The 19,809-nt window shown below is 34.8% G+C and overlaps 1 protein-coding gene across 1 annotated transcript in view; it reads right to left on the bottom strand.

The window, feature by feature from the left end:
• LOC140449490 (testis-expressed protein 2) overlaps nt 1-19,585 on the bottom strand; it is a 97,544-nt gene extending 77,959 nt beyond the window's left edge. Inside the window, exon 1 of the mRNA XM_072542679.1 lies at nt 19,430-19,585. Within this exon, the coding sequence (XP_072398780.1) occupies nt 19,430-19,451 (22 nt within the window). The 5' untranslated portion in view covers nt 19,452-19,585. The remainder of the gene's footprint in view (nt 1-19,429) is intronic.
• Between the last annotated feature and the right edge of the window lie 224 nt (nt 19,586-19,809).

The raw sequence follows: 19,809 nt of genomic DNA, 5'->3' as shown, positions 1-19,809 counted from the left end.
GCAAGCAGAAGCCGCATTTTTATATTATTTTTTTATTAAGCCTATGGTAAAGTTAAATAATATTGTAATATGTAATATGTATGTATTTATTTTCAACTATCTTGGGAGTCTATTTATTAAAATTGACTAAATTCTAATCTGACAATTTCATTTATTTTTTTTATTTATTCAGGTTGTATACTGTTACTTAGTATTTTAGTAGTAAACCTATTGGTAAGTTGGTGGTTTATTGAATACCAACGTAGGGAAGGCTGTGGGCCAATTTACCTGGCGCCCCTGATATAACTTCGGATTTTTTTTGTTTTGTGGACCGCACGACCATCTCCACTGTTTTGTCTAGCCGCGAGCCATTCCCAGACTGTCACCGTATAGTACTTTTCTTTCCGGGTGTACGTCTGATTTATATTTGGTACATTTTGTAATTTTTTTATATAGATTCGGTTTTGTACGCCACATATTTTGGCGCCCAACGTGGGGCCCTTAATTAATTAACCTTTTTTTTGTCAACCCCTTGTGTAGATTCCTTTTAATTAGTTAACCTAACGTGTTTGGGCTTTAATTGACTAACTTTGATTTATTTACTTTACCACTGGTTTTGCACTTAGTAGTAGTCTTAGAACTTCGTGTTTAGTGGAAGTGTATGCCAAGAAGTGCTTACTAGTTTTTTTTTTGTGTGACGTGAAGTTGGAAGAAGCCAAAAATGGAATTTAAAAGAAGATACTTTGAAGTGGTGTTGTGGAACTTAGAAGAATTATGGATATATTAGGACTTTGAAATATTCCTATTTCAGTTGGAGTTCAAATTTATTTTTTTGAGAAGTTGGACTTCGAAATTCTACATTGTGGTTTAACTTACTTATGTTAGGGAATGTAAAATCTTTTTTTGAGATTATGTTGTGACTTGTAATTTGTTCTGAAACAATGAAATTTTGAAAATCTTTTGTGAAATTTTATAGATTGAATAAAGCGACTATTACTTTTATTTTGCTTTTGGTTTGCTCCCATTAATAAAGTAAACTGTACCTGTGTGTTAATATTTTTACTTATATCTTGATTTTGTTTGAATATTTGCTCCTTTCGGTTGATACATTTTTTTTAAAATTTTGAACTTTGGCAAGATGGTGCGAAAACTTGTACCCAACTACTTAAGGAAAGAGGAACTGGAATATGAACTCAAAATTCGTGGAGTGTCTACTGGCACTGTTGAGTCTATGAGGTCTAGTCTGTCTGATGCACTTAGTCGTGAGGCAGCAAATGAAAGCTTTAGATATCCTGAGCACCCATTCACCTTTTCACAGGATAAAACTGCAATCGAGACTAAACTTGCGGAGCTGAATACGGCTGTTGGAAAGTTTGCCGGAACTCCTACTTGTGCTGAGTCCTTGAGATTGCGGACACAGATTAACCATGTCTTGGGGAGAATTGATCTTATGGTATTGCCAACAGGTGATGATGCAGACGCAGCCCAGGTTGTTAAGTCAGACTTTCTTGCTGAGATTTTGAAGTTGTCACAGGATTTACATGATAAGCAGCATCCAATCGGATCTGGTTCGGTACCAGTAGCGCTCGATGTGATTTCGGTTTTAAATCAGTCTTTTCAGGCAGGGGTAGGACAAGTTCATGCTTCTTCTCCTGGAGCGATGTCACAAGCTGGTAATAATGTTTTTTCAGGGTCTGTCTCTAGTTTTTCTTCTGGGATGATACTTCCTCATAAATGGGGAATAGAAAAGTTTTCAGGTTCTGCTAGGGGTATGTCTATTTCTGCATTTTTTGAGATGGTGAATGAATTGAGTCTCGCTCGTCATGTACCAGATAGTATACTTTTGGAATCAGGTATAGATTTATTTTCGGATAAAGCCTATCAGTTTTATAAAGATGTTCGTCTACGTGTAGGGAGTTGGGCTGAATTAGTTGAAGAGTTTCGTAGGGAGTACCTGTCAGCTCACCATGGGGAAGCGCTTTTTGAAGAGCTTCGGAGGAGAACTCAGCATTCGTCTGAGACTATTGGAGTTTACTTGGCAATAATGAATAGTTACTTTAATCGCTTGCGTTGTCATGTTCCAGAGGAAGTTAAATTGTCTATAGCTATTAGGAATTTGCATCCGTTCTATCAAGATAGATTACGTGATCCTTTGCCAGCTACCTTGGAGGAACTTCGTGTTCTATGTCGCAGTATGGAGGAAAGACGTGATTGTATTAGGAACTATGTTGAACCGAATAGTAGGAAAATGAATACTTTGGAAAAGGACCTAGCTTATATCAGTGTGGATGCTGAAAGTAGTAGTAGTGTTAGTGAGGGTCCTGTTGCTTCATCCGAATCGGAGTCAGCTAGAGGAAAGTTTAGGACTTTAATCTGTTATCGTTGTAATCAGTCAGGCCATAAGGCAGTAGGGTGTCTAATGAAGAAGGAGGCTGTTCACTGTTTTAAGTGTAAGAAAGAAGGGTTTACAGTCAGAACTTGTCCTTCGTGTAATTCGGGAAACGGAAGGAAGCGCACCTAACTGGTCGAAGAGGTGTTGCCGACGTTGACTCGACCAACCTACGTCCTATTTTAGACTTTATTTTACATCATTCCGAAGGAGATGAACGTCCATATTTGAAAGTTAAAGTCTTAGGAAAGGAAATTTTGGGATTATTGGATTCTGGTGCTTCAAAGACCATTGTAGGAAGAACTGGTTGGAAATTTTTACAAAACTTGGGTTTAGAGTTGGATACTTCGAAGAAGACCGTTTGTAGAGTGGCGAATGGTCAGATGTATGAATCGTTGGGGGAATGTTTAGTACCTTTCATGGTTAGGGATCGCTTGCGTGTCTTGCCAGTATTAGTTATTTTGGACGTACCGCACATTCTGATTTTAGGATCTGATTTTTGGCGTGTTATGGGTATCGTTCCAGATTTGAGGCATAACGAATGGTATTTTTCGGACGCTCCAGCAATGGTAGGTTCAGTGGATCATCTCCGAGGTCAAACTATTTTGACCGATGCAGAGAAGTCGCAACTGGATGAAGTTATTAATAGAAGTCGTGAACTAATGGGCACTTCTCTTGGTTGTACTGATGTCACTGAGCATGTGATTGTTTGTAAATCTGCACCCATAAAACAACGTTACTATCCTGTATCCCCAGTAATCCAAAGCCATATTGATAAAGAGCTAGAAGATATGTTGGCGAAAGGAGTAGTGGAGCGATCGAATAGTGCTTGGTCGTCCCCGATTCTCTTGATGAAGAAAAAGGTTCCAGAAGGTGAAGAACCAAAATGGAGGTTCTGCGTAGACTATCGAAAGCTTAATGCCGTAACAGAGAGGGATGGCTACCCATTACCGTACATCTCTAATATTTTAAATAAATTAAAGAACGCGCATTATCTTTCCACCATAGACATTAAGTCGGCGTGTTGGCAGGTACCTGTTGCTAAGGCTTCCAGGCCTTATACTGCTTTTACGGTTCCTGGTCGAGGTCTTTTTCAGTTTTGCAGAATGCCTTTTGGATTACATAATGCCCCGGCTACATGGCAGAGGTTGATAGATCGTGTCCTCGGTCCGGAGTTGGAACCCTATGTTTTTACTTACTTGGATGACGTGGTCATCGTGACAAAGTCTATTGAAGAACATGTAAGGATCTTAGAGGAAGTCTTTAGACGCTTGAGAGAAGCTAAGTTAACCGTTAGCTGGGATAAATGTCAATTTTGTAGACCGGAACTAAAGTATTTGGGTCATGTGGTTGATAGGAATGGACTACATGTTGATGGTGATAAGGTCAAGGCTATGCTACGTATCCCAACACCCACATCCGTCAAGGAAGTTCGTAGCATCATAGGCACATTTTCCTGGTATCGAAGATTTATTCCTTCCTTTGCGACACTACTAGCTCCAATTACAGCGATATTGAAGAAAGGAAGAAAATTCAATTGGACCCCGAGTTGTGAAGAATCTTTTCAGAAAATAAAAGAATGTCTAGTTTCTGCTCCGATACTTAATTGTCCTGACTACAATTTGCCTTTTGTTGTCCAATGTGATGCCTCAGGATATGGAGTGGGCGCCGTGTTATTGCAGCCAGGCCCGGATGGTGACGAAGTAATTAGTTTCCTGAGCAGATCACTAACGCGTCAAGAAAGGAATTTTTCCACGACGGAACGGGAATGTTTAGCTGTGTTATGGGCAGTCGAAAAACTGCGTCCTTATTTGGAGGGTGTTCCTTTTACGGTCGTGACTGATCACGCATCCCTCGTATGGCTTCAAAATTTGAAGGATCCTACTGGAAGATTAGCTCGATGGGCGGTAAGATTGCAACAATATGACTTTAAGATTGTGCATCGGAAAGGAAAAGAACATGTTGTCCCCGATTTGTTATCTCGGTCAGTTCCCGTGCTTGATATGGTTGAAGAGGTTGTACCGCTTCCTAGTGGTGATAGTTGGTATGATAAACTTTGTAGAAAAATCGAGTCTAATCCCTTGAAGTATCCTCAGTGGAGAATGTCTGGTGGCAAACTTTATAAATACATCCGTCCCAGTCATGGATTTTTGGTCGAGGAAGTGGACAATTGGAAGGAAGTCGTTCCTAAGGGTCAACGATTGGAAGTGCTGAAGTTGTGTCATGATAGTCCTTTAGCAGGTCATATGGGGATCCTGAAAACGTATAAGCGTATTAACGAGAAGTATTTTTGGCCGAAACTGCGGAGTGATGTGTCTCGTTACGTTGGACGTTGCTCACTGTGTGCCATGCATAAGGTGGAACAAGGTAAGCCCAAAGGCTTTATGACTCCTCAACCTAAAGCTACTCAACCATGGGAGATAGTAGCAACCGATCTTATGGGACCTTTCCCAAGATCAACTCAAGGCTATAAGTTTATCTTAGTGGTAATGGATGTGTTTAGTAAATTTTCTTTGGTATTTCCGTTGCGATCCTCAAAAGCCGTGCATGTCGTTAAGAAAATAGAAGAAGAAGTTTTTCTCGTATTTGGAGTTCCACGTCTGTTACTATGTGATAATGGTGTCCAGTATACTTCGGGTATTTTCAAGAAAATGATGGAAACCTATGGTGTCTCAGTTCGTTATAATGCGTTGTATCATCCACAGTGCAATCCATCTGAACGCTATAACCGAACCCTTAAAACAATGATGGCAACTTATATAGCTGACAACCATAGGAAGTGGGATGAAAATTTGGCCAAACTAGCATGTGCTACGCGCACTGCATACCACGAGTCGACTAGTCAAGATCCCTACTTCATAAATTTCGGTCGGAAGATGGTAGTGGATGGACGAGATTTTTCCCGAAAGGACAAACTCGGAGACCCGGAGGACGAAGTAGCTAAAATGGGATATAATCGATCGCGTGGACTCCAGGAATTATTTGTTGATGTTAGAAAACGTTTAGATAAAGCTTCGGCTAAGTGTGAGAAGACCTATAATCCACGGAGACGTCCAGAGGAATTTCAGCCCCATCAGTCAGTATGGCGGAGAAATTTTGTGTTGTCAGATGCCGCTAAATATTTCACGAAAAAGTTAGCTCCTAGATGGATAGGACCCTACTTCGTGAAGAAGAAAGTTTCCCCCTGGACATATAGTTTAGAGGATGAAAATGGCAAGGATCAAGGTATTTGGAATATTAAGGATTTAAGGATTAGTAACCCGACTGGTGATCCCGATAGGATTTAGGTCGGAGTAGAACGGACTAGCAAAGTTTTGTCTAGTCTAAGTAAATTTAGTTAGTCTTCTGAAATTGGTTGTATTTATTTTTTTTTGTTGTGTCCGTGAAGGATGACTGAGTGTTGGCTATGATCGGTTCTTAGGATGTATTTGGATGGTCAACCGATTCGTTTTTTTTTGTGTTAGGTAGCCAATACGAAGTCGTAGGGTTGCGGTAGCCTTAATTTCTTTTGATTTATGGAATTGAATGTCACTTAGGTTTGGTCAGAAATATGTTGTCTTCGATGATATGGCGTTGGGATTTGTTTTGATGTTAGTAAGCCATTCTATTTAATTGGGATTTTTTCGAAGCCACATAATTATGTTTTGGTGAATCTTGTTTTATAATAGCTTAGTTTTGGATGATTCACTAAATTTCGTTGTATACGGATTTAAATTCTGGAAGACCTATCTCATTTTTATTTTAATGAACAATTGGAATTACACTACTGTTTCGGTAGATGTTTCTCGCAGTATCAGTAAGAGTGGAATGGTGGAGAGTTTCTTATGGACTCATGTTATGCGAGGTATAGTGAAGTACTAGCGATGCCCCAGAGCTGGGAGGTCGCGAATAAGGGCACATCCAGTAACCGACCTAATCAGTGTTGTCAGATTGACGTTGGAATTTGAAACTATTCTACTTGATCTCATACGATGAGAGATGACTGTTGTGTGGAAGTGGAGTAAGTGTTGTAAGTAAGTTGTTGCTTTGTGCGTGTGGTTTGAGATTGGTATGTCTTTCGTTGTCCAAGTACTTGCGCATGGTGAAGACGGTGTGGATGATGATTGTGTTGTGGACTTCGCTCGGAGTTTAGGTAGTGTGTCGCTAGCGCGAGGGAAAATTTTCTTCGTCTAGTTTTTCCTCGTAAATTTTCCTCTGGGAAAGGGAGGTGTTGTTACGTTCCAAATTTAAAGTAGAAAGTCCCACCTCTATTTTATCAAAATTTAAATAATTCAGGACGTGTAAGAGCGGTTGCCTATAATATATTATAAGCAAGGTGGCGAAAATAAAATTAGTAATTTTCAAATAGGGGTAATGTCTGGCAAATTGTGCTGAAGTTAAGGGAACACGTCCTCTTTTTTGTGAAGAAACTAATTTAGATCGTTCTTTCTAGAGTTATCTTGGAAGAATTGGGATCATAAAATTGAAATTTTTGAATCTCGGTATTATTCGGTGACCTCCGTGTGTCAAGTTGTCAAGTGTTCGGAAAGACGACGGAAAGAAAGTGATTCCAGGTTTGACGGTGTAACTGAAAGGTTGGGCTAGATTAAAAACGGCATTTTGTTTTTTTGCTTTTGCTGCTGTTCCATGTGGGATCTGGACTAGTCCGAACCGTGTGGATATTCAAGGGGATTTGCTGCCTTCGTGGAAGGGTTTTTTTTTGGAATATCCACAATTTCGCTAAAAAAAGCGGATCTACAGTACACGTGAATACCGGGAGTCGTATTTAGATCAAGAAATTAGCCTTAATCACGAGTCCAAATAGCCGGCTACGCTTCGGTCCAATTTGGGATATTTCAAACCCCTAATCTGGCTAAGAAGGGGTTGGTTTGTTTGTTTTTTTCTGCTTCTTCTTCTTCGTATTTTTCCGTCTGGCTGTAATTTTCAACTTTTCAACATTGTCACACAAGTCTATGTACATCGGCAATCGTATGGGATTTTGGATTGAAGACACGCTGAACTATAACTGGAATTCCACGCGGTGAAGTATATGAAAATTCGAGGTATGGATCGATAATTAATTTTCAACGGAAGATTTAAGCACCGTCTAATTTGGTTTGCGGAATACAATAGTTTTTTTTAAAGATTATTTGCTGTTAGTTTTTATTTTCATATTTACAAATACTTTACAGATTTTTTTTTAAAGATAATTTGCGGTTTATTTTATTAATTCAATATTTACACATACCTATTTTAATTTTGTAAACTGCGTCTAAGGGGGGGTTATATATTTGAGATTTATTTTTTTTATATTATTTTCTGCGCACGCACTTGAGCTCACGTGGTGTCCTATTTGCGTTAATTATTTTTTTTTGGTTGGTATTGAACCGCACACCCCTTAGCGTCCGGTACTTTTGATACGTCCTACCTTTCATTTTGTTCTGTTAAATAGAAATAACTTATGAATTTTTGTTAGGCAAGCAGAAGCCGCATTTTTATATTATTTTTTTATTAAGCCTATGGTAAAATTAAATAATATTGTAATATGTAATATGTATGTATTTATTTTCAACTATCTTGGGAGTCTATTTATTAAAATTGACTAAATTCTAATCTGACAATTTCATTTATTTTTTTTATTTATTCAGGTTGTATACTGTTACTTAGTATTTTAGTAGTAAACCTATTGGTAAGTTGGTGGTTTATTGAATAGCAACGTAGGGAAGGCTGTGGGCCAATTTACCTGGCGCCCCTGATATAACTTCGGATTTTTTTTGTTTTGTGGACCGCACGACCATCTCCACTGTTTTGTCTAGCCGCGAGCCATTCCCAGACTGTCACCGTATAGTACTTTTCTTTCCGGGTGTACGTCTGATTTATATTTGGTACATTTTGTAATTTTTTTATATAGATTCGGTTTTGTACGCCACATTGCAGCTCTACATAGGTACAAGGAAAAGATCACTAAAAAACCGTATCACTAGAATCTTAAAAAAGTTAAAAGAACAGCCTATCTCCGACTTACAAGAGTATATATAAGTGCATCCTCTGATAAATCTTCTGATGTCAAATCTAATCACAGCATACATGATGAATAGAATTTCTCTCTTTCTCTCGCATTTATTCATTTTTTCTGCTCTCTGTATATTTTTACTTCATCTTTTGCCAAATTTAGACACGATATTTAATTAAGTAAGAAAACTTTATGTACATCAAATACTAGCCCAAGTCCAGTTTGGAAAAAAAATTGTTAACAAAAAATAACCTTAAAATATCCAATCTCTTTTTTAATCGAAAGGTTATCCTTGACGATTAAGAGACAGCCAAGATTCTGGCAGAAAATTTAAAATAAAAGTTTTGCAACAAATCTGGACCTAACTATATATACTCTTTTCTTCCTTCGCCCTTTCATTATTCATCCTCAGTTTCACAACAAGATACCAATCATCCGAACTCTCTTATAAACTATTTCGAACTAAAAGCTGCACTCAAATCCTATAAAAACACAAAAATTAGGGTTTTCTAGAATTATCTTGAAAAATTTCTCGAAAATTCCTTAGGCACCAACGAACCTCTAAATGAAGCCAGTAAATTTACCACTGACATACCGCTGACAATCGTTAATGAAAGATCTTGCCCTAATCTATACTAAGATAAAAGAAAAATCATTACAAAAAAAAATTTTGTTAAAATCCTTTATAAAAGGTATATAAATTAAAAAACCCAAACGGGCTATGTCATGAAGACAAATTGTTTTCGGAATCCATATTCCATCATCAGTGTCTAGGTGTACATTTTTTGAGCTACTAAATATCTGGGTAAAAACCCGATAAAAGTTATATGTTACAATTTAGTTTACATTATTTAGTTTTATATATTAGGATGTTAAAGTTACCAGTGGATATGATAACTCCACTCTCATTTATAAAAAAAAACTGTTTCACAAATCCAAGGCAATAAAACTAACCTTCATCCTATGAATTTAGTCATCCTTCATTCCTATATCCTAACTGTTTCTCTTATCATCTTCTTCAACAACACAGTTATCTCTGACAGTCAATTCATTTCTGACACACTCGCTAATGGGGTTGAAGACAGATTCAATAAAAGTAATATAGCTTTTACTCCCAGTTCTTTACGCGCTCAATCTTTCTCCACCATCTCGTCAACTCCACACGATGTCAAGTTTATGAACGGCTTGTTTACCCTAAATAAACTAAAATTTACCTTGTTTTCATTTACAAAATCTGCTGATGATCCCGATGATATCCCTTATATATTTTTAAAAAATCTCTCTAATACATCTCTCTCCAAACTTCTCGAAATTTATAACCTTATCTAGAACACACAAAAATTCCCAGATGTTTGGCGCAATTCTATAATCATTCCAATTAAAAAACCTGACCAGCCCTCTATAACTCCAATATCTTTCGTCTGATTTCTCTTACTTGTATTACCTGCAAACTTCTTGAAACAATGATCAATGAAATACTCACGTGGTTCGTTAAACAGTATAATATTATTCCCGACGCTCAATCCGGCTTCCGACGTAATCGGTCTACTATTGATAACTTTTTTATTTTTCAAACACACATTTCTTAAGCAATCTATAATCAACAAGATATCGTAGCAACTATATTTAACGTTGAAGGGGCATTTTATTCAATCTCCAGAAAAGCAATCATTGACAAAAACTCCCACTATAATTTAAATGGTAATATTTTCTCATTTGTAAAAAAATATCTAATTGAAAGAATCTTTAAAGTCCTTGCCAAGGGTAAACTTTTTCGATCTCTTCCTCAAAATTAAGGTGTCCCTTTAGAATCTGCATTAAGTTTAACTTTATTCATTCTTGCCATCAACGAAATTTGCCTCCCATCAAATATGTTCAATACGCTGATGACCTAATCATTTACTGCCATCTTAAATATGTCCCATCCTCATATAAACTTATACAAAGTGTAGTAAATCTACTTCAAGATAGATTTAACAAACTAGGATTATCACTCTCTGAGAGCAAAACCAAATTAATAAAATTTTCCATAGGGATTTTCACTCCCTTACCCCAAATTTTATTTAACAATTCTCTACTTTCTGGTGTTAATTATTGTAAAATTCTCGGTTTTATGTTTGACTCCAGATTAAATTGAAAAAATCGAATCTCTGCACTTAAAATCAATTGTTTTAAAAGGTTGAACATTTTTAAACCCTCAGTCATCTTCAATGGGGTGCCAATAAAACTACTTCTAGGTCTGAGCGCTTTTCGCTTTAGTCCTATTGAGAGTGTATACCGTGAATCTAATGAACTTTCTCCTACCCTAAGACGATAATCACTTCTACTTTCGTATGCTGCATCAACATCTGCAAATCCATGTAATCTTGTTCATTCCCTAATTGCCACAATGCCGTCTTCTTCCACTAACAATAACCAACACCTTATCATAAAACCTATACCTCAATTAATTTGTCCACTACTTAAAAATATTGACCTTTTTCTGACTAGTTTATTTCCTCTACCTTTACTTCCCCTCTGGGCTAAAGATATCCCTTCAATATATACCTCACTCACTATTTTTAACAAACTTGAATCTTCTAACCTTCTTATAAAGAAAGCATTTTTAGAATTTAATTCTCTATACAGATGCTTCTAAAACTACCACTGGTATTGGTTGTGCAGTAACCACTAAACATGAACTTGTAAGATCATCTCGGTTACCCTTAATATGCAACGTTTGCTCAGGTGAACTATATAGTATTGTGTTGGCTTTTAAATGCATCTCACATCAAAACAGACATATTGCCATTTGTTCAGATTATCTTTCATATATCCATTTAGTCAATACAATTTTCACTGAGCACCTATTAGTTCAAAACATTCATGACATATACCAAAATCTCTCTGCTTACGATGTAACAGTCTCTCTCATATGGCTGCCTTCTCACACCGGAATTACTGGTAATAAAACAGCAGATCATTTTGCCAAAGAAGCTACCAACCATGGGGTGACTGAAGTCACTCCAATTCAACTAGCTAACGAATCTCGAAATTCGTTTTTAAAAAGTCGGTAGAGGATACTTGACAAAACTTAGAGCAAAAGAGCAAAACAACTTTTCATAAACTTCAATCTTTTATTGGTCATCTCTCCCTAGACTTCATAACTAGAAGAGAAGCATCGACTATTACAACTACGAATCAACCATACCAAACTTACCAACTGCAAACAATTCACCAACCTGTATAAAGCACTGGATTTGAAACCTACTCTAAGGAACTAGAGAATTGTCTACCTCTTCCTCAACTGTAAATTGTATATGTTGATTATGATACTTGAAAATGTTGACTATTTCAATAATTTTGTGTTTAGGAAGTGCCAAAACTAAATCATCTACATATCTTTAAAAAAAGGAATGAAAAAAGTGCAATTGTTGATACAATCACTGATAACATCATCCTTGATATAGCTACTTAGAATGGGTGAAAGACTAGATCCCATACCCATACCCATACTACCAAAAAAATTAAAAATATGTTGGCATAACTGCCAAGTTATTTATATTTTGAATACAGAACTTAAATTGTTTTTTTACTTTATTGTGCAGAAAATTGCCTTTTTTTTCAGTTGTGTTAATAATAATATTGTTGTAGGTAATGCTGCATTGGAAAGTCTGGAGCTACCCGATTTAAAAAAAAATTCTATGCAGTAAGCATTTTGACCAAAACTATCTAAATGCAAACCAAAAAAATATAGTGAGGTAGAAGAGGAAGGTTTGTTAACGACACCACGCGTTTTTCATACGTTTTCGATAGCAAAACAACCATCCACGGTGCCAATATTGTTTCGCACTACATACATTGCTTATTTTAGTTCATGAAAATAATGTTACAATCAATTTTTATCACTAATTGTATCTCTATCACTTTGTAATTTAAAATTATTTCATTAATAAACAGCTCATTCATTTAAACTTCTCATTCATATAAACAGAAATACAAAACTGGTGTTTATATTATAAAATACATAAATAAATAAAATAAAGGATACTATTTATTAAAGTGTTGTTAATTATTATTCCTTTTATCCCAACACATAGATTAATTTGTCCCTAAATATGTGTTGCCTCTTGTTGTGGCATATCGATGTGTTTTTTTTATATTTACTATATTTTCAAACGTCATTTTAAAGATTAAAAGATTGAAAATTTAATTTTCTCAAAACATACATAAAACCATTGTTTAAAAAAATTTTCTTTTTTAAACAATGATAAAACTTAAATCTTGACTAAAAAATAAACCTCCGCATGAGTGTTCTAAGACGATAGCAATCGAGTGTATTTCAATTAAATATTTAATCCTTTTCTAGCAAATCATATAACCAAAATAAATATCTGATAAACTAATAAAAATTAAAAAAAAGTCAGCATTTACCTACTTTATTTAAATAGATTACTAACCGATTTAGATTTAGCAAGTCTCAAAGTATAAAAACAATTTGAAATATTCTCTCGAAATAGTCAAGTTATCTTTCACTAGACGCATACAACGATAATAACAATAAGCATTTTATTAAAGTCTTATATTTTCTTCACAATCTGGCATCCGTGTACAGGTTTGCCTTAGTCATGAGGCAGGTAAAAATATACTCGAATAGAATACTGCCGAGAATTAAGTTTCTGTTAATAGTTTTTTAAATTTATGACTAGAGGCCGCCATATGACGGCAGAGTAAAAGTCAAACGTTTGTTCCATAAGGATTGTCTAACTAGTCCTATTTAAACAATGCTATAACATAAATATAACACAATATATTAACTTAAAAATCAACACGATACAATTTGAATTTAAAATGATGGCAAGTTAGTATCTGTAACATGAGAATATGTCTCGCTTACGGTAATAAATTATATTTTATAGCCTCTTGATGAATGAGACGGCGAATATCAACACGTGCTCATGTTTACTGATGGGAATTTGGTAAACGAATAAACTTTATATATGTATATATATATATATATATATATATATATATATATATATATATATATATATATATATATATATATATATATATATTGATAGCACGCTATATACATTATATTATACATCTCACGTCGTTTGATTTGATGAGCCATATGCTCGGATTCGGCTAGTTGTTTATTTTGTACTCAGTCAGAAGCCTTCTTCAGGTCAATAAAGCAAATTTACCTTATAGTGTGTCTGTTATGATCCATAGTGTCATGTGATATCTGGTATGTCGCTATACGTTCATTGATAACGAAGATGCTGTGTAGTGCCCTTTTGGTAGTCGCCGTTTTTCTTATCTTAAAATATTTGTTATATCATCCCCTTTAATTTAACACATCATACGCTCCAATCAGACCAATAACAACGGAGATATGATGTAATGTCCTTTTGGCAATGCCGCCATGTGTATTTTTTCTGTCACAACAGATTCGCTATCCCCTCTCCTTTCCAATGCTGTATCATAAGTCACGATCTGACTAACTATTCTACCCCCACCCCCCCACAAAACGTTCAAAAGATATTTTGTTTAATAAAAATCTTATCATACAATTACAATAATCTGTACTTGTAAGGTACCTCTAAAAATCTTACCTTACTTACAATTATTTTTAGCAATTTTGCGAAAAAATTAATTACTGATGGAGTAATAAAATTTCCGAGTAAGGATATTTGAATCATCAATTAAAATGTCAGTTAGTAGTTCAGATTTCGTTCCTAGGTGACGCTAGGAGTTATCATAGCCAACAAACGTATCGTATAGATAGATAATGGTTTTAAAAATTAATCAAAAAATGATTTGTTGTATTCTGGGGGAAGCACAGCATTCTTATCGTCTACGTACGGAACCATGATTTTTAATTTAATTTATTTGATTTTATTCGATTTTACTTAATTTTATTTTATTTGATTTATTTTATTCAATTTACTTTATTTTAATAATTTAGTATATTTTATTTTATACAAATATTTTAAAATCAAAATTAGCCAAATCGATCCGGTGTTGTTATAAAAAGTTTTAAAAAAATAAAATGACACGTTTTCGTAACAAAAAAGTCACTTTCGGAGAATCGCTCAACTTTTGCGTGAAGTCGTCTTATGAAATCGATCTACGTAGAAAAACCAGCATATGAAATATTGCATGTAAATCAAATAAAAATATAAACTAACATAAAGCAATTTTGCGAAAAAAATCGTATTTATGTAATATAGTATTATTACATAATGTATACAGAGTGAGTCATAACTATTGGGACATAGACTAAGGACAGGTTATTTGGACCAAAATATGGCTATTGGGCCAAATATGCCTTAATAAAATGTTGCTGAGAAAAAAGATACAGGGTGTTAAAGTTAATTTTTGTTTTTCGTTTTTTGCTAATAATTTCCCTGTATATTTATAAATTGCTATCAAAATTGGCACAGAGGCATAATCTTAGACAAGAAATAGTATTTTATTTACAATTTTACGTTTTGTCATAGAGGGCGCCACGTGGATCATTTCTAATGATCAAATTGGGTCTAAACTTTTTCTGATGAAACTTTTTAGTAATTTTTATTAGAAAATATGACGTAAACATCATTTTTACGTAAAATTGGTACTCTTGTTTAAACATGATAATTTCAACCGTTTTCGATAAAAACGCAGTCGAACTGCTTAGAGTCTTAAAAAAGGATTTCAAATATTATTTCATTTATGAAAAGTATGCTTTGGACTGTCAGATAATTGTTGTTGGTAAATGTCATTTGTTCAGAGTAAATTATTTTTGATGTGACAGTGTAGTGTAATGTTGCATTTTTTAAAAGTAATCATTACTTTTTTTGATTGAAATGCCTCGTCACAATCATTTTACTAATGAAGAAATGCGAGATATGATTTGCGTATACGCACAAGAAAATTTATGCGGTCGCTCGGCAGCCAGAAGGTATGGAATGTTATACGCAAACAGAAGGCAACCAAATCACAAAACTTTTGCAAGATTATATCGTAGTTTAGGTGAAACTGGGTCATTTCACACTAAAAATCGGGGTGGTCGACCGAAACAAATCACACCTAATCAAGCAGATGAAAATCCTGAAATAAGTTCACGACATCTATCAGCAGCAACAGGAGTAAGTCAGTCGTCTATTGTTAGAATTCTAAAAAAAGAAAACCTCCATCCTATCACTTCACTCCTGTTCAAAATTTACTTCCAACAGATCTTCCACGACGGTTACAGTTTTGCCAACGTATTCTGAAAAAACATCGCAATGACAGACACTTTATTAAGAATATTATGTTCACCGACGAAGCAACTTTTACCAGACGAGGGGTTTTTAATTGGCGAAATAGTCATTATTGGGAAGAAGAAAACCCGCATGCTATTAAAGCTAGACCTTTTCAGCATGAGTTTAAATTGAATATTTGGTGTGGCATTATCGGCGACCAACTACTAGGGCCTTATGTTCTTCCTCCGAATTTAAATGGAGATTCTTATTTATTATTTTTGGAAAATACTCTTAGTGATATTTTAGATGATCTGTCACTGGATGTAAGAAGAAAAATGTGGTTTATGCAGGATGGAGCGCCACCTCATTTTTCATTAGCTGTTAGAAATCATCTTAATGACGTATTTCCTCAACGATGGATTGGCAGAGGCAGTGATTTTCAATGGCCATCAAGAAGTCCTGAGTACAACCCGCTAGATTTTTATTTTTGGGGACATATGAAGTCCTTAGTTTATGCCAATGAAATTAATACACGAGACGAACTTCAGATTCAAAGGAGATCAGGAGATACATTCAAAATGCAGCTAATCTTATAAGGGGACAGAATAATATTTTTTTTAACGTCCGAAAATCCTTTATAAAAAGAATTAGAAAATGCATAGAAATCGGAGGAGACCATGTAGAACATTTAGTTTGAGTTTTTGTGAGATCTGTGAGATAAGTTAAAGTGTGTTTAGTTTTGATTTATCGTCAAAACGAAAACCTTATGTTAGTTGCAACTTTGTTTATTAGTTTGGTATTTGATAGTGGAATTGTAAATAAAATACTATTTCTTGTCTAAGATTATGCCTCTGTGCCAATTTTGATAGCAATTTATAAATATACAGGGAAACTATTAGCAAAAAACGAAAAACAAAAATTAACTTTAACACCCTGTATCTTTTTTCTCAGCAACATTTTATTAAGGCATATTTGGCCCAATAGCCATATTTTGGTCCAAATAACCTGTGCTTAGTATATGTCCCAATAGTTATGACTCACCCTGTATATATGTAATTAATATGTATTAATATAATATGTAATTAATATTATTAGTATAGTAATATTAATTAAACGTATCGTTTCAAGAACAAAATCATGTAATACACTCACCGGCACCAAAAACGGAGCACTTGCATTTTTAAAATAAAAACTTAATTCTTAAAAATTTTAATTCTTTTTAAATTTTTATTATAATAACGTAAACACAACCGAAACAAACTGTTTTAAGTAATTTCTAATAAAAATTTAACTTTTGAACAAAGAACTGTTTCAGTAGATAACAATTGAAAAATTAAGGAAAAACAGTAATTAAATGTTGTAACAAAATGACGCTCAATTAATGAAAACTTGTGTTTCCTCCATGTACTCGAATTATTGCCTGAATTCTTGGCACGCCTAAAATCAAATAAAAAATGTCCTGTTGGGGTTCCCATTCATCTGCTTATTGTAACTGATTTAAGGTTAAAGGGGCAGGAACACGACTTTGCATCCTTCGCCCGAGCATGTCCCAAACATGTTCGATTGGGTTTGCGTCTGGACACAATGCTGGCCAATCCATTAAAGGGACGTTTACTTCATTAAAAAACTGTTGAGTGATTCTCGCACTATGAGGCTTGGCATTATCATGCATCAAAACAAAGTCATTTTCAACAAAACCAGCATAAGGCACAACAAAACTTGTTAAGTATTTTACCAATGTACCTGGCAGCTGTTATGGAACCACTCGGAACGATGTACAATTCTGTACGTGCCCCTAGAGAAATTCCAACCGACACCATAATTGATAGCCTACTCTTGATAGCCTACCCTAGGACTGAAGGTACATTCTGCAAAACGCTCATGTGATGTTAGCCATATTCTCTCACGGCCATCTGGAGACCGCAAGGTAAACCTGGACTCATCGGTAAATAAAACATGCCTCCAATTATTTACAGTAAAACGAGCATGGTTTTTGGCAAACAGAAGCCGCGCCTCTCGATGGCGCCTGAGAAGTTGTAGGCCTGTTGCAGGTCTGCGACTGCTTAAATCTGCTTCTTCAGGCCATGGTCTAATTGTTCGTTCACTTACGTTAGTATTCCGAACGTACTGAAGTTGATTTCGGATTTGTACATCCGTGGCACGACGATCTCGTAGACTTTGTAAGAGGATGAAACGATCATCACGGGCACTAGTTCTTCGTTGGGGACCGGTTCCAGGTCGTCTAGTGTAAGCTCCGGTTGCCATGAAACGTATAAAAATACGGTGCACAGTACTATTATATATTTTATACTTTTGAGTAACATATCGCTCACTTCTTCCGTTATAAAGCAACTCAACAATAGCAGCCGCTGTTTCGGGATTTACAACCATAATTCTTGAGATTAAATCAACGCAATTCAACTTCAAATTGTGTTTGAAACTTGATTTGACTGGACAGTTTACTCACATCAACAAGAACAAAAGAATAAACATGGAATACCAACAGCTACCTTTGCACTTTTAAAAGTGATAAGAATAGTGTATTCTATATTTCTGATTTTGTATGCATTTTTTTTCGTACAACCACTTAAGTTTTATTAGAAATTACTTAAAACAATTTGTTTCGTTTGTGTTTACGTTACTATAATAAAAGTTTAAAGAGAATTAAAATTTTAAGTTTTTATTTTAAAAATGCAAGTGCTCCGTTTTTGGTGCCGGTGAATGTATATTAGTTTGTCATATTATGATTGACTCAATAGGTTCAAATCTCAGTTGCTAGTTCAGATTTCGTTCCTAGGTCGTGCTATGAGTTTAAAATTAAACTAACATAGAGCTTTAAATTATTTTGTCAATTAGATTAATATTATGTGGATACTAATACTGAAGAAATAATATTTTAACTCTTATTTGATACCACACTTCATCGAAATATTACAAATTACCAAAAAACTTCAGGAGGCGAAGTCCACGCTGGGCACAGATACATTGCATATTATCCCTGATTTCGAATAAAAATAACATAAAAGTCCAGGAGACGAGGTTCACACTGGGCTCCAAGTAGCCCGAGGATCATCACTATCATAAAATTCGTGTTCAGCGACCTCGAAAACCCCCGAGTAACAAAATTAACTCGTTCCTGTCGATATTTTCTTAGTTGCAAAATTTTCATTTTCTATGCATTTTGCAAATTTTTTTATTTTACCACCATGAATTTAGTTCACACAACTTTCCTGACCCTTCCCGAATCGAATGCAAAAAGTTTCACAACGATCCATCTTGCTACGGAAAATTGGTAGTTTCGTAGTAGTGCTTCGTTTCCTCGCCTACTTTTAGAATCGGAAATTTCAGAAATGGCGATTCTTAGTAAAAACGTATACAGACAATTTTTGTAGATTATTTTTTTATCTACAATTTTTATCTCAACTATGTTTTTGATATAACTTACCGTTTACGAGAACAATAAAAAAAACCGTAAATTTTGACTTTGAACAACTTTTTAATCAGGCATGGAATCGATGGTATATTTTGGTATTTTATTTCTAACGGCGTACCCAAGATCTCTATCAAATTTCAGCTGTATCCGAATTTTTGTTATTTGACCATTATTTTTCAAGCTAAGTTGACCGGCTAAAACATAAAACAAAGAAGAATGGAAGGGAAGACCCATAATAAGCTAGAACAAGGTTTAGATGATAATCTCTGAAAGTACAAAGATAGATATTGATTTTATATCGAATAATGTAGGTCAAAAAGTAATCAAAATGCTAAGTTCTGGTATCATTTTGATTTCTTTCGTTAAAATATCCCTTAATAAGTAAGCATTGATTGAAAATTCAAAGAATAAATAATATTTACCTGTTAATTTAAAAATCGGCATATTATTGGTTTGTTAACCTCACTATTACCTTAAACATTTTAACACTTACATAGTAATAAAGATTTATAAATAGGCAAATTAATAAAATACAGGACAGGAAACGATTAGATATCTGCTATCAATGTTGATATAACGAATCATCTACAAAGTCTTACGGTACACTACGTATTTTTATTGTTTAATTTTCAGTAACATTGATAAGTTGCTTTAGGCAGATGTTTCTAAATAAATTAAATTGGTTGTAGTATAGTACAAAGATGAACTGATGATAAGAATGAACGATGTTGTTTTTACGAGTACATTACACGTTTTCAATCATCAGTGATCTACAGAGAAATAATGCAAATACCAAAGTTTA

Source organism: Diabrotica undecimpunctata, chromosome 1 (assembly GCF_040954645.1).
Source record: "Diabrotica undecimpunctata isolate CICGRU chromosome 1, icDiaUnde3, whole genome shotgun sequence".
Taxonomy (NCBI): domain Eukaryota; kingdom Metazoa; phylum Arthropoda; class Insecta; order Coleoptera; family Chrysomelidae; genus Diabrotica; species Diabrotica undecimpunctata.
Note: the sequence above shows the minus strand (reverse complement) of the source record. Positions and strands in the feature narration are given on the sequence as shown.